Source organism: Lampetra fluviatilis, chromosome 3 (assembly GCF_964198595.1).
Source record: "Lampetra fluviatilis chromosome 3, kcLamFluv1.1, whole genome shotgun sequence".
Taxonomy (NCBI): domain Eukaryota; kingdom Metazoa; phylum Chordata; class Hyperoartia; order Petromyzontiformes; family Petromyzontidae; genus Lampetra; species Lampetra fluviatilis.
Window position 1 is genome coordinate 2,362,470 of NC_136277.1, and position 14,777 is coordinate 2,377,246.

General features: G+C 53.7%; 1 protein-coding gene across 1 annotated transcript in view; it reads right to left on the reverse strand.

Annotated features, from left to right (window-relative positions):
• The window catches only part of LOC144948811 (tyrosine-protein kinase SYK-like), a 46,321-nt gene extending 32,033 nt beyond the window's left edge, over nucleotides 1-14,288 (reverse strand). The window contains exons 1-5 of the mRNA XM_078878465.1: nucleotides 13,854-14,288; nucleotides 12,008-12,171; nucleotides 6,904-7,036; nucleotides 5,797-5,872; nucleotides 1,780-1,799 (exon numbers count right to left, since the gene is read on the reverse strand). Coding sequence (XP_078734591.1) covers nucleotides 1,780-1,799; nucleotides 5,797-5,872; nucleotides 6,904-7,036; nucleotides 12,008-12,171; nucleotides 13,854-14,288 — 828 coding nt within the window. The remainder of the gene's footprint in view (nucleotides 1-1,779; nucleotides 1,800-5,796; nucleotides 5,873-6,903; nucleotides 7,037-12,007; nucleotides 12,172-13,853) is intronic.
• Between the last annotated feature and the right edge of the window lie 489 nt (nucleotides 14,289-14,777).

Below are 14,777 nucleotides of genomic sequence, written 5' to 3' on the forward strand. Positions count from 1 at the left end.
CGAGCGAGGAGGGGTGGGGGGGCAGGGGGGGGCGTTGAGCGGTGGGGGATTGGGGGAGGGGTGCGAGACCTCGGCGTGGGCCCCGAGGTGGCCGGGCTGGCTGGGTGCAGGCGCGCGTGGGCACGCGTGGCGCGGGAGATAAGAGCGGCGGTGCTGCGGCCAGAGACCTCACAAGCGCGGCGGCGGTGGCGACGGTGGCGGTGGTGGTGCCAACCAATCAATGAGGGTGTGAGTCGGGGAGGTTGTGTGCGTGCGTGTTTGTGTGTAATGAGTGCGTTGCGTGCATGGTGCGTTGCATGATGTGTGGGGAGCGGTAGTGTGGTGGGTAGTGCACTTCGCTATGATTCCCTCTCAGGACCAATAACAATGATAGAGAATATTAAACTGGTCCTGGGCCTCCCCTTGGTCGACTCGGCCTCAAATGAGTACCTGGTGTGTACAAAATGAACACCAGGGATACAAAGGCGGCCGGGCATGGTACTGACAAAGCCACCCCTTTTATGTGCCATACTGGCCTTAATAAGTGCTCGCTAACGGCACTTGCCCCAACTCTCTGCTAAATTAAAAGCTATACGGAGGACCTTTGTCTCTGTGTGTATATTGTGGTATGATGATGGTCACTGTCATTTGTGTCCATGTCATCACCATCAGATACAATACAACTGAATCTGTGTAAATGTGAGGATGTGGATGTAACAGTGGATTGGTGTGTCTGCGTGTGTTTAAACATGTGGCATGCGGGTGAGGTTGTGGGTACTGTATGTGTGTGTGCGCGCATGTGTGTGTGAGAGGTTTGCGTTGTCTGGGTCACATAATCCTCATGCCCAAGCAGCTTCTGTTTGGCCGGATAGAGGGGGCTAAACGGGTTAAAGAGATGGACTGATGCGGTACGGGAGGATGTGGAGCTTATCGGACTTGCTGATGAACGGTAGAGCGGCCTCTATGGAGGAGGCTCGTGAAGGATGCTCCTGCCAGCGAGCCTTCGACACTTCAGATCGTCTCAAAGTGCACCTGGCCTGTGACGGGCGCCGTGGTGACATCACCGTCACTTAGTGGCGAGTGGGGGGGTATCGGTGTGTGAGAGGCTGTGTGCCTGTGCGAGTGTTTGCGAGTGTGTATGTGTGACTGTGTGTGCGTGTGTGATCATACTCTTGCTGTGGGGTGTTCTCGCTCTGTGCTGCGCGTGCGTGCGTGCGTTCTCGTGGTGGCGCGGGTCACTCACGCGAGTGACACTCTCCCTGCTCTCTGGGTGGTCACCCATGTCAAGTGCCAGCCAGACTCAAACCCTCTGCTTAGATTCGGAGCCCTCACGAAACTGAGCACTCGAGGTGCATTGCTCATTGGTCACTTTGAGGATTTGGCGTGTGTGTGTGCGTGTGTTTGTGGCCAACGTGTGTAGACTGTGTGTGTTTTGTGATATGAATGTGTGTGGATATTGTGTGATTGCACGTGCCTCTTTGTGTGCATTTGTGTGTGTGGTTGCATGTAAATACATAAGGCACGTACGTGATTAAAGTGGTTGGCTACATACATACATGCAACATACAGCGTAAATACGATTAGCTCGTCGTATGTATGCATCTATGCATATATTGTTGCGTGTGTATATGTGTGTATGTGAATATGGGTTTGCACATATGAGCACGTGTGTATGAGTGCGTGTGTCTATATGCCTCGATAGATGCTCGCTAACAGCACTTGCACCCCCCAGTCTGTGGAGGCTACGTGGGGGAGCTTTGTCTTGTGCGTGTGTGTGCGTGTGCGCGCTGTTCGGCTTACATTGTCAGGCAGCCTTGGACCTTGAGAGGAGGAGGAGGAGGGTTCATTGTCACCGAAGCAGCAGCAGCAGCCGGGTGGCAGCGCAAACACGGGGAGAGGGACACGGGGGGGGGGTCACGTGGTTACAATCCATCCGTCGTCAACAATCGCTCCACCAGGGGGTTCTTAATGGCCGTGTCAGAGACACTGAACTCACATCGCACTGTGAGGGCCTGGGTTCGAGCCCTAGGTCCGGGTGTTTTTCTCTCTCTCGCAGTGGGGTTCTTAATGGCCATGTCAGAGACACTGAACCCACATCGCACTCTTAGGGCCTGGGTTCGAGCCCTAGGTCCGGGTGTTTTTCTCCCTCTCGCAATGGGGTTCGTAATGGCCGTGTCAGAGACACTGCGCCAGCAGCACTGAGGGCCTGGGTTCGAGCCCTGGGTCTGAGTGCATCGCTCTCTCTCTTCTCTCAGAAGGGTTCATAATGGTCATGTTAGAAACACTGCCATCCTGCGTTTGAGTCCGGGTTGATGGAACCAAGTCGTCGTGCGTGGCGAGGTGGTTGACTCTGCCCGGTCACCAATGACTGCGCACAACAAAAAACCCCCACGATGTAAAATGTGGTTTGTAACTATATTTCAGTAAATTCCCACTCGGAGAATGAAACAGTTAACGTTCAAGCGTAGGAAGTTAAACTGTCGCCGCTAAACCAGTAACCCTTTCCAAAATCGGTGAGAGGTTTCCAAAAGTCAGCAGCCAGGAACCGATTCCGTGGAAACATTGACACCGTCATAAAGCAAGACCCCGCTGTAGCAACTCCCGCACGCCGCGAGACGGAGTCGAACCGGTGACCTCCGCCTTGCGAGCCCCGTGCCGCCGCTGTCCGTGACGCCACCGTTGTGGCAGCAGCAGCAGCAGCTGCCTCTGTTTCCCGGTTAACAACAGCAACGCAGGCCGCGTGTAACGCCGTGTCTAGCTATGTATAGCAAACCGGGAACCGGTTTTTTTTTGTTTACCGTTTTATTATTCATGCGATTACCGGTTACGCAATACAACGAATTGAATGTTATTTGTGCGATGGCATAAATTGTTGCTTGATTTTTACTTGTTTAGGCCCATTCTCTGCTACAATGGAGTGCACTGCTCACTGCAAGAAGTTCCAAATGAAAATGTCTTCATCTTATGGCACAATGTGCACTCTCTTTGTATCGGAAAACCCCAAAATATATATTTTAAAAAACTCACTTAGGGTGTAGTGGTTAGCGCGTAGCACTACGAACCCGGCGACCCGAGTTCAATTGCCAGCCACGACCAACGCAAGCGAAAACCGAGCAGTCGGTCAAACTTTACCCACCCGCACTGACCAGCGGGGTGAAGTATGGTCAAACAACTCCCACGACTAACACAGCGTGGAGAGGAAGGCCTCCATCCAGCAGTGCATTGAGAGACACACAGTGATGAATAGTATGATGAGTCGTATTCGTCTTCAAACCGATGGAAGCTGCTGTTAGTTTACGAAAATATACTTGAGAAAAACGCTCAACACATTCGTATATTGCTCACAATGCAATATACGGGTGCATAGTGCGGCCCAACGTTTAGTCACCCACTCCTCCCTCTCTCTCTATACCTGCAGGGCCCCGTGGTGCGCAGGGTGTGGACGATGCTGCACACCCCAACGACTCTAGAGCGGCATGGCAACCACAAGAGAGCCTGGGCTCGATCCCTGACTCGGCAGCTCTGCCGAGCGGGGTTTGCACGATCTCCCCCTGTTCTGCACGAGTCTCCTCCGGGTTTTTGTCGGTTTCTTCCCGTCGCTTATAACACACATGCAGTGCAACTGGTCGAGGCCAAAACATCCCAATGCTGAAACACTCCCTACAAATCGCTCGCTTGGGTCATACAGCAGCAGCAGCATCGCTCCTCGACTGTGGAAACCTGCCAGAACACTCCTGAAAACGTCTCTCTCTTATCCATCGACGTGCCATAAAGAAGGGCCGTGGCCAGAAACGTTGCCAGTGTTGTACTTGTGTATTAGTGGACAGGTCGCGTCTGAAAACAAGCTAATAGCACATTGGGCCTTACTCTGGTAAGATAAAACGTAGTTTAGTTTTATTTATATATTTAGGTAATCTGTTCACTCTTCCTACACTTTGTGCTCCTATTGTATTGTTGTATTATTTGTTACTGTAACGTTCTGACTCGCTCTATAGCTCATCGGATTCCTCCAGTATAAATAAATATTCTCATCGTGTTCAGGGCCCCAGGGTTTTTGACAGCACCGCTGCCGCCGCTGTGGCACGGTGCGCGTGGGCTGCGCATCCCCAATCGGAGGCGCTGCATTTTCGTCGCCTGCACTCAGAACTTTGAGCTTTTCCTGTGGAAATCGTGAATCGAGTTGCCCCCACCCCCCAACGCCTCGCTCCCCAGCGCCGTGGCCGCCGTTTCCGCGTGGTCGTGGGAGTTGACGAGCGCGTTGGGATCCCGCTGAGAATCGCTACAACGCTCCCCGTGGTCGCCCCGCACCGCACCTCGCCGACCCCCCCCCCCCCCCGTCAAGTGGGCATACGTACACGTGTGTGAGTGCGTACGTACGCACGCATTTTGTGCGTACGTGTGTGTGCTAAAAACGAGCGGCGCTGAGCTAACTACCGTTCCCGTGGCAGGGCGCAAGTCCATCCAGTGGATAAACGATTGAAAGGCATGTTTTGTGAAGTGGGGTGAATTCTGCGCTACAATGTTTTTCACTCTGGTCAATAAATTCACGTGCCTGTTTTTTGTCAGGTTTATTCGGTACATTTTTTAAGCGATTTCCGTAAAAAAATTGCTGCAACGATTGAGCATTTACTGTGAAGTGTGCTCCCTTCAAATTTACGAGCGTGTGTGTGTTTGTGTGTGTGGGAAGCGGTAATGTAGTGGTCAGCGCGCTGCGCTACGAAACCGGTGACCCGAGTTCGATTGCTGCTCACGGCCAACACCAGCGACGATTATCTGAACTGCTCCTGGGCCTCCCCCTAGGTCGACTCAGCCTCAAAACCTTCAAATGAGTACCTGATGTGGTGTGTATACATTGACATTCGGGATACAAAGGCGGCCGGGCGTGGTGTTGGCCACCCACCCCCTCGTGTGCCGTGCCGGCCTTCATAGGTTCTCGCTAACAGCACTTGCCCCTACAGTCAGTGAAAATCTGTACGGGAGATCTTTGTCTTTGTTTGCGTGTGCATCGTGCAGCTGTAGCGGTGCCACAGTGGTTAGCGCGCCGTGCTATGAGTTCGCCCTCCCGAGTTCGATTCCCAACCAAGGTTCCCATCAGTGGCGAGCGCAATCTCAACCGGTCCTGGGCTGCCTCTCGATAAAATGCCACATTGGCTTGCAGTGTTTGGGCTACTTGGCCACGCGTCATGTTGCCGCTGTTGCAGGCGTTATCATGGCCTATGTGGCCACCTAGTGTCAGCGTGAGGGTCCTTGGTTCTGTGGGCTGACGGTTTAGGTGCCTCTGCGTATAACTGGGTGTTCGTGTTGGGGGTTGGGGTTAGTGAATAGAGGTTAGGTTTCGGGTTTAGTATTTGGAGTAAGTGACCTTCTGCAAGAGTGGCGTTAGGGTTTAATTGATCATGTATAAGATGTTAGGGTTGGGTTTAGGCTTTCGCGACAGGGCTAGGGTTTAGGATTGAGGGTCAGGTTTATGGTGACTCTCTCCCCTCACTCGCTCTCTCTCCCCCGTATGTATTATTATGAGCAGTGTACTTGTTCACCCGGGAAAGCCTCGCTGAGTCTCAAGACTGCTGTGTCATCCCAATGGAGTGGTTTGCAGGTAAACATTTTAACATTGCGATGGTTGGCTTAGTCAATACAGGTTACACTGCGTGTGTAAGTTTAGCTGTGTGAGGTAACCAGAGAACCCACATACAACAGGGGGAGAACACCCGAACACTCTACACTTTATCTCGCGTACACACACTCGGGTCGTGAATCGAACCCAGGACCTTGTCGCTGTGAGGCTCAGGCGTTGCCACTGCGCCTCCGCTCACTCACCCAAGTCTGGCGCGGCACACGCCTTGCGCAGGGTCCGTGCGATGCCGCCACAATTCTTGCTGTAGAACTCCACCAGCTGGCACCGCGGGGACAGAGAGACGCGTGGAGGGACGTGGGGGGGGGGGGGTCAAGCGAGGGTCACGTGCGCTTTGTTTAACGAGGCGAGGGCTCAAGAGGCGATGGCCCTCTCCCGGGTCATCACAACGACCAAAGCAATAACATCCGATAAAATACAGCCGTGGAGCGACAACGATCGATCGCATCAGAGACAACCAAACGCCAGTAGCGTATTGATCGATGCGTGTGAGGAGTTCGACTGGCAGACGGCGAGAGGAGGAACACGTGGATTCGAGAACGCCCTGCGTTTGATGGAAGCCAGGTCGCCCTCGCAAAAGAAGAACTGCTGCTGCTGATGATGCGGATCTATAATTGGGGTTGGGGTTAGGCCACGTGGTCGGCTCTGCGCCAGATATCTTGTCACGAACCCACAGGCATGAAATGCCTCGGGCCAGCGGATGCAGCGAGGAGATGAGGAGGAGAGGAGGGAGGAGAGAAGAGGAGGAGATGTGGAGCTGTATTGGTTAGATTCTGATCGGGGGAATCGGCGTGCGCGTATGGACGTTGATATCGGTGTAAATGTGCTGGCAATCTGCACGTGGGGTGGTGCCCACAATAATTTTAGCATAAAACCCAAATACAAACGCGGATCGTGGCATTGCCCGTGGGCTGCCATCCAGCGCTGGGGAGTTGAGGGTTGGTGGATCACCACGCAGATGGGCTGTGAAGCTCCCTTGCCGTGGGCATCGAGGAGGTGCCGTAGCGCTGGCTCGCCGCGAGAAGGCAGCACAGCAGCCCTGCGGACTGCACTGGTTTTGTCTGTACGCGATACGGGGTTTCCACCCTCCACGTGCGTGGGTTTGTCCGTGTGCTCCGGTTTCCTCCCACATGTAAACACTCAGCAATTGGCTGATAACGGTGACGCCAGGAGAGAGGGAGCGACACATCCAAATGACGCACCGGTCACTCGTCGTTATTGTAACACCTCCGCACGAGGAAATATCGATGCAGTGGATAGCGCATGTCGGTTGACGCCGCGTGTGGAGGTACCTGGCACAGCGTGTCGTACTGGGACTTGCCGAGGAGGAGGCGGCCGCCCGCATCGCGCGTCACCTCGTAGTGGATGACGCGGCCCTTGTGAACCACGCTCACCGCGTACGTCCCCGCGTCGCGCTCGCGCACCCTGCAGCACACAGCACGGTCCGCTCAGCACGGTTCACTCAGCACGGTTCACTCAGCACGGTTCACTCAGCATGGTCCGCTCAGCACGGTTCACTCAGCACGGTCCGCTCAGCACGGTTCACTCAGCACGGTTCACTCAGCACGGTCAGCACGGTTCACTCAGCACGGTCCGCTCAGCACGGTTCGCTCAGCACGGTTCACTCAGCACGGTCCATTCAGCACGGTCCATTCAGCACGGTCCGCTCAGCACGGTTCACTCAGCACGGTTCGCTCAGCACGGTTCACTCAGCACGGTCCATTCAGCACGGTCCATTCAGCACGGTCCGCTCAGCACGGTTCACTCAGCACGGTTCACTCAGCACGGTTCGCTCAGCACGGTTCACTCAGCACGGTTCACTCAGCACGGTTCACTCAGCACGGTCCACTCAGCACGGTCCATTCAGCACGGTTCGCTCAGCACGGTTCACTCAGCACGATTCACTCAGCACGGTTCACTCAGCACGGTTCACTCAGCACAGTCTACTCAGCACGGTCTACTCAGCACGGTTCACTCAGCACGGTCCACTCAGCACGGTCCACTCAGCACGGTTCACTCAGCACGGTTCACTCAGCACGGTCAGCACGGTTCACTCAGCACGGTCCGCTCAGCACGGTTCGCTCAGCACGGTTCACTCAGCACGGTCCATTCAGCACGGTCCATTCAGCACGGTCCGCTCATCACGGTTCACTCAGCACGGCTCGCTCAGCACGGTTCACTCAGCACGGTTCACTCAGCACGGTTCACTCAGCACAGTCTACTCAGCACGGTCTACTCAGCACGGTTCACTCAGCACGGTTCACTCAGCACGGTCCACTCAGCACGGTCCACTCAGCACGGTTCACTCAGCACGGTCTGCTCAGCACGGTTCACTCAGCACGGTTCACTCAGCACGGTTCACTCAGCACAGTCAGCACGGTCCACTCAGCACGGTACGCTCAGCACGGTTCACTCAGCACGGTTCACTCAGCACGGTCCATTCAGCACGGTTCACTCAGCACGGTTCACTCATGACGGTCCACTCAGCACGGTTCGCTCAGCACGGTCTATTCAGCACGGTTCGCTCAGCACGGTTCACTCAGCACGGTTCACTCAGCACAGTTCACTCAGCACGGTTCACTCAGCATGGTTCACTCAGCACGGTTCGCTCAGCACGGTCTATTCAGCACGGTTCGCTCAGCACGGTTCAATCAGCACGGTCTACTCAGCACGGTTCACTCAGCACGGTCCACTCAGCACGGTTCACTCAGCACAGTTCACTCAGCACGGTTCACTCAGCACGGTCCACTCAGCACGGTTCACTCAGCACAGTTCACTCAGCACGGTCCGCTCAGCACGGTCCGCTCAGCACGGTCCACTCAGCACGATTCGCTCAGCACGGTTTACTCAGCACGGTTCGCTCAGCACGGTCTACTCAGCACGGTTCGCTCAGCACGGTTCACTCAGCACTGTCTACTCAGCACGGTTCACTCAGCACGGTCCACTCAACACGGTTCACTCAGCACTGTCTACTCAGCACGGTTCACTCATCACGGTCCACTCAGCACGGTTCACTCAGCACAGTTCACTCAGCACGGTTCACTCAGCATGGTTCACTCAGCACGGTTCACTCAGCATGGTTCACTCAGCACGGTTCACTCAGCACGGTTCACTCAGCACAGTTCACTCAGCACAGTCTACTCAGCACGGTTCACTCAGCACGATTCACTCAGCACGGTTCACTCAGCACGGTTCACTTAGCACAGTCTACTCAGCACGGTCTACTCAGCACGGTTCACTCAGCACTGTCTACTCAGCACGGTTCACTCAGCACGGTTCACTCAGCACGGTTCACTCATCACGGTCCACTTAGCACGGTTCACTCAGCACAGTTCACTCAGCACGGTCCGCTCAGCACGGTCCACTCAGCACGGTTCACTCAGCACGGTTCACTCAGCACGGTTCACTCAGCACGGTTCACTCAGCATGGTTCACTCAGCACGGTCCACTCAGCACGGTTCACTCAGCACAGTTCACTCAGCACGGTTCACTCAGCATGGTTCACTCAGCACGGTCCGCTCAGCACGGTCCACTCAGCACGGTTCACTCAGCACGGTTCACTCAGCACGGTTAGCTCAGCACGCTCTCGACCATCGGCCATCACCGTCCCTCGTGGCCGCGGCGCGTCCTGCTGTCCAACCCCCACCCACTCCACGTGCACGGGGTGGGTGACGTCTCTAACCTGGGTGCGTTCTCTAGTGCACGTGCTCTTCTCTCCGCCTCGCAATGTAATGCGAGCAATCATCTCTCCACGCGTTCGTCACCACGATATATCCACTGCTGGATGGAGATCAATATAACTCAATGCTTCTCTCCATGCTCTTATCATCATCGTGGTCTGCCCCACCGTTGGATGTCTCCAATCTCCGTGTCTTTTCGAATCCACGCATTCTTATTTCTCTCCCAGCGTAACTGCTCGCGTGATTCTCCCTCCTCTGCTTCCCTGCGCACTTTATGTTTTTTTGTATCCCGGGGCATGGCGAGGGGGGGGTTCGCTAAACACACCCCCCCCCCCCCACCGAGTGTGTGTGGATCTTTATTCTCCTCTGATTGACACGATGATGATTGAGATGATGTCGGTGGTGTAGCAGGGTGAGCGCGCCCCGCGAGGAACTCTCACGGCCAATGACAGTCATGTGGACCTCCTCACGGTCGACTCAGCCTTAAATTGTGATCTGGCGCGGCGTGTAAAACATCAGCGTGGACGACTCAAAGGCGGTCAGTAGTTGATGCTCACAACCCACCCCATTCGCGCGATGCGCCGGTCATCATTTGCGCTCACTCACGGCACAACAATAGCCTGCGGGCTGCGTGGGTGATCATTGCCTGTGTGGGTCTTTACTCTGCTCTGATGAGATGATGATTCTATTCGTGGTGTAGGGAACAATGCTCTGATGAGCTCCCTTGTGCTGTGCATCGTCAAGAGGTGGAGACGGACGCAGTGTCCCCGTTCTTCCCTCACCACAGCTCTGCTCCATAATTGCACTAATTACCATAATGGGCACATGTGTTTAAGTTCGCCATGGATGTGTGTGCTTTGAAAATGTAACACATCTGCTAAGCCCAAAGGCCCAAAGCCTCAAGCGACCAGTAACACACGGCACTGTCACAGTTCTAATGAACAAATAGTGTCACGCGCTTCTTGAATTGAGCGAGGTTATCGATGAGAGGAAGGACTTCCAGAGTGGAGCGGGGCGAGGGAAGGGGCAGTGAGAAAAGCGAGGTGACCTGCACTGTGGTGAGTGCGTGAGTGGGTGAGTGAGTGGGTGAGTGGGTGAGTGGGTAAGTGAGTGGGTGAGTAGGTGAGTGGGTGAGTAGGTGAGTGGGTGAGTAGGTATGTGTCTAGGTGAGTGAGTGGGTGAGTAGGTGAGTGCGTGAGTGGGTGAGTGGGTGAGTAGGTGAGTGGGTGAGTGAGTGGGTGAGTAGGTGAGTGGGTGAGTAGGTGAGTGGGTGAGTAGGTATGTGTCTAGGTGAGTGAGTGGGTGAGTAGGTGAGTGCGCGAGTGGGTGAGTGGGTGAGTAGGTGAGTGGGTGAGTGAGTGGGTGAGATAGGCCTACCTCGTATCAAGTAAGAATTTCTCTTACTTGATACAGCAATCGTGCTGTGACGGTTCCACCTGAAGACGGAAGCTTGTGTTGCCTCCGAAACGTCGTGATTTTTATTTTACTTTTTTAATTTTAATTTTATTTTTTACCTACGTGACTTTACCGAAAAAACCTAAGAGTATGAATCCTTGCAGTCACGAAAGCTTCAAATCTAGAAATAACTCATCAACACCGCTGTGGCAGCTGCCTTCGTTGCTAAGTCAAACATCCAGACACGCGGCGTGTATATGTGCGGTGAACCAGTAATGATACCGCATAATCATTGTGAGCGGTTACTGGTGACACAGAAACCCCATTGCTTAACGACTCTACTCTGCATACGTGTGTGTAAGGAGGGGAGGGGCTGGCTGGGTGGGTGGGTGGATGGGGGCAGGAATACACGGAGGTAATTTTAGAAGATTGGGTAATTTTTGGCGAGATTGGTCATGCCCTTGGGTTGAGTATCTTGAGAGTACGTGGGCGTGTGTGAGTATGTTTGTGTCTCCACGTGTGGGGGGCGGTGGCGCAGTGGTTAGCGCGCTGTGCCACAAACCCGACCACCCGAGTTTGATTCCCGCGCACAATAAATAACAGTACAAAACCTTCTTGGTTCTTTCGGTAAAGTCACGTAGAAGGGAAATAATAAAATAAAAAAATGAAACATAATAAAATACAATTCTCACGACGTTTCGGCCACAACGCAAGCTCATTCAGACGCTGTCTTTCCGACAGACCTGTTCTTGACCTGAGGACGGCTGCTTGCGTTGTGGCCGAAACGTCGTGAGAATTGTATTTTATTATGTTTTATTTTTATTATTTTATTATTTCCCTTCTACGTGACTTTACCGAAACAACCAAGAAGATGAATCCCTGCAGTCACGAAAGCTTTAAATCGAAACAGTACAGAATATTTGAATTGGCTATGGGCCTCCCCTAGGTAGATTCAACCTCAGATGAGTGCTTGGTGCGGTGTGTAAACATCCCCACTGGGGAGACAAAGACGGCCGGGCGTGGTATTGGCCACCCACCCCTCGTGTGCCGTGCCGGCCTTCGTAGGTGCTCGCTAACAGTACTGTCTGTTTAGGCTGTACGGAGGTAAATGTTGAGTGTATGTGTATACATACATTTCTGTTGGGATTGTGTGTGAGTGTGTCTGTGCTTGCGTATCCTTTGTGTGCAACTTGACACAATGGGGGCACGTGTGTTACATCTGCAGTCATCTCAGTCACTCAACTAATGACAACTGCAAGCGTGACCTCCTGCCAACCTTCCACACTTCACGTTATAGGGTAGGGCTAGAGTCGGGGCTTACAGGAAGGTGCCATTGCTGGCGTGGCCGCCCCGCATCAGCCTGGCCTCGGCCTCCCTGCGCGTGATCCTGCGGTGGAACCACGCCATCTGCTCGTGCAGCGTCGACACCACCATGGGCTCCAGCTCGTGGCCCCGCGTCCTCAGGTACTCCTCCAGCGCCTCGCCCTGACAACAACATCAACAACATCAACAATATCAGCAACAACAACAAAACGTGTCGAGTGTGTTTTGTTGAACCAGGAGAGTATCGAGGGACAAAGAGTTTCATTTGCAAGAGAAATAAAAAATTCTGCACAAACAAAAATTATATTGATTTGAAGCTTTCGTGACTGCAGGAATCCATACTCTTTGGTTCTGTCGGTAAAGTCACGTAGTTATAAAATAAAATGCATCACGACGTTTCGGGCACAACACAAGCGTCCATCATCACGTGATGATGGACGTCGTGATTTATTTTATTTTCTGCCTACGTGACTTTACCGAAAGAACCAAAGAGTATAAACATTATATAAAATGAGTTCCCTGTTTTGAAAGTCGGCGCGGACAAATTAGACTTTAAAAGAACCTTCACAGTTACATTAAGTTTCATAAAACAATAAGTTAGATTTAGGATGATTATGTACATGTATGTTGAATTTCTTGCGCACCGTGTTAACCGTGTTAACCGTGTTATTCGACAGTGCGATTATCGCACTCGCGTGTACATTGACAAGGACGCGTGTCTAGTGTATCAGTATAATCTTCATCGGACTTGATCCATCCATTCCACAGCGCTCACCCCAAAACACTCACCCAAAACACTCACCACAGCATTCACCCCAAAACACTCATCCCAAAACACTCATCCCAAAACACTCACCCCAAAACACTCACCCCAAAACACTCACCACAGCATTCACCCCAAAACACTCACCCCAAAACACTCACCCCAAAACACTCACTCCAAAACACTCACCCCAAAACACTCACCCCAAAACACTCACCACAGCATTGACCCCAAAACACTCACCCCAAAACACTCACCCCAAAACACTCACTCCAAAACACTCACCCCAAAACACTCACCCCAAAACACTCACCACAGCATTCACCCCAAAACACTCACCCCAAAACACTCACCCCAAAACACTCACCTAAAAACACTCACCACAGCATTGACCCCAAAACACTCACCCCAAAACACTCACCCCAAAACACTCACTCCAAAACACTCACCCCAAAACACTCACCCCAAAACACTCACCACAGCATTCACCCCAAAACACTCACCCCAAAACACTCACCCCAAAACACTCACCACAGCATTCACCCCAAAACACTCACCCCAAAACACTCACCCCAAAACACTCACCCCAAAACACTCACCACAGCATTGACCCCAAAACACTCACCCCAAAACACTCACCCCAAAACACTCACTCCAAAACACTCACCCCAAAACACTCACCCCAAAACACTCACCACAGCATTCACCCCAAAACACTCACCCCAAAACACTCACCCCAAAACATTCACCCCAAAACACTCACCCCAAAACACTCACCACAGCATTCACCCCAAAACACTCACCCCAAAACACTCACCCCACAGCACCCCCACCACAGCATTCACCCCAAAACACTCACCCCAAAACACTCACCCCAAAACACTCACCCCAAAACACTCACCACAGCATTCACCCCAAAACACTCACCCCAAAACACTCACCCCAAAACACTCACCCCAAAGCACTCACCTCAAAACACTCGCCACAAAACACTCACCCCAAAACACTCACCCCACAACACCCCCACCACAGCAGCCCCACCACAGCAGCCCCACCACAGCGCTCACCCCACAGCGCTCACCTGCAGGCCTAAGTTGTCGCGCACGTAGGCGCGGAGCGTCTTCTCCTTGACGACGTCGAAAAGCGGGGAGCCGGGCTTGAATTCGGGCGGCCTCTGCACGGCGTCCGTGAGCACGCAGCAGAGGCGGTCGGCCACGAGGCAGTGGTAGGAGCACAAATCGGAGGGGCTCGCGTGCTCGGCGCCCACGCCGTCCTCCTCCAGCGTGGTGGCCGCCTCGCCCGCGATGGCGAAGCGGCCTCCTCCCGTGCGCACCACGGGGTAGTGCTTGCACTGGCCCCTCCGGTAGCGCACGCTCAGCACGAAGCCGCCCAGGTGGCTGCGGCTGGCCCTGAGGAGGTAGCAGCCGTCCCGGCGGCCCCGCTTGAGGAAGCGCTCGGCCTCCTTGCGAGTGATGAAGCCATAGTAGTAGGATAGAGACTCGGTGTCGGTGGACATCGTCTGCGTGGTGAGCACACAGAGGTGGGATGGTGAGCCAACACCATCAGCACCACCTCAATCACCAATATTACGATCTCAACCAACATCTCAACCACCAACACCACTCACAACAACAACAACACCACCAGCACCAATCACCTCGACTGCCATCAGCACCAATCAACTCAACCACCACATCCTCCGCTGCATCTTCCCCTTGCCTCCTGCATACCGCTGTTGAGCAGCTGCCACTCAGGGGGTTAAAGGGCATGATGCTCTGTGGGATGAGCGCCAAGGGCATGTGCGCGTTACTGTGGCAGGAGCAGTAGCAACGAGTGCCGTGGCCAGTTTCAAGGCTTATTTTCAAGAGGGTGCTGCGCGAAACGTTGGGCAAGTTCAGTTGCCCTGTAACATCAGCCAGCACAGAGGCGTGTATTCGACTTGCCGCACGCCCGCTGATGATGCTCAGAAAAAAATAAAACCTGCCCAGAGTTTTCTGCTTAAGCC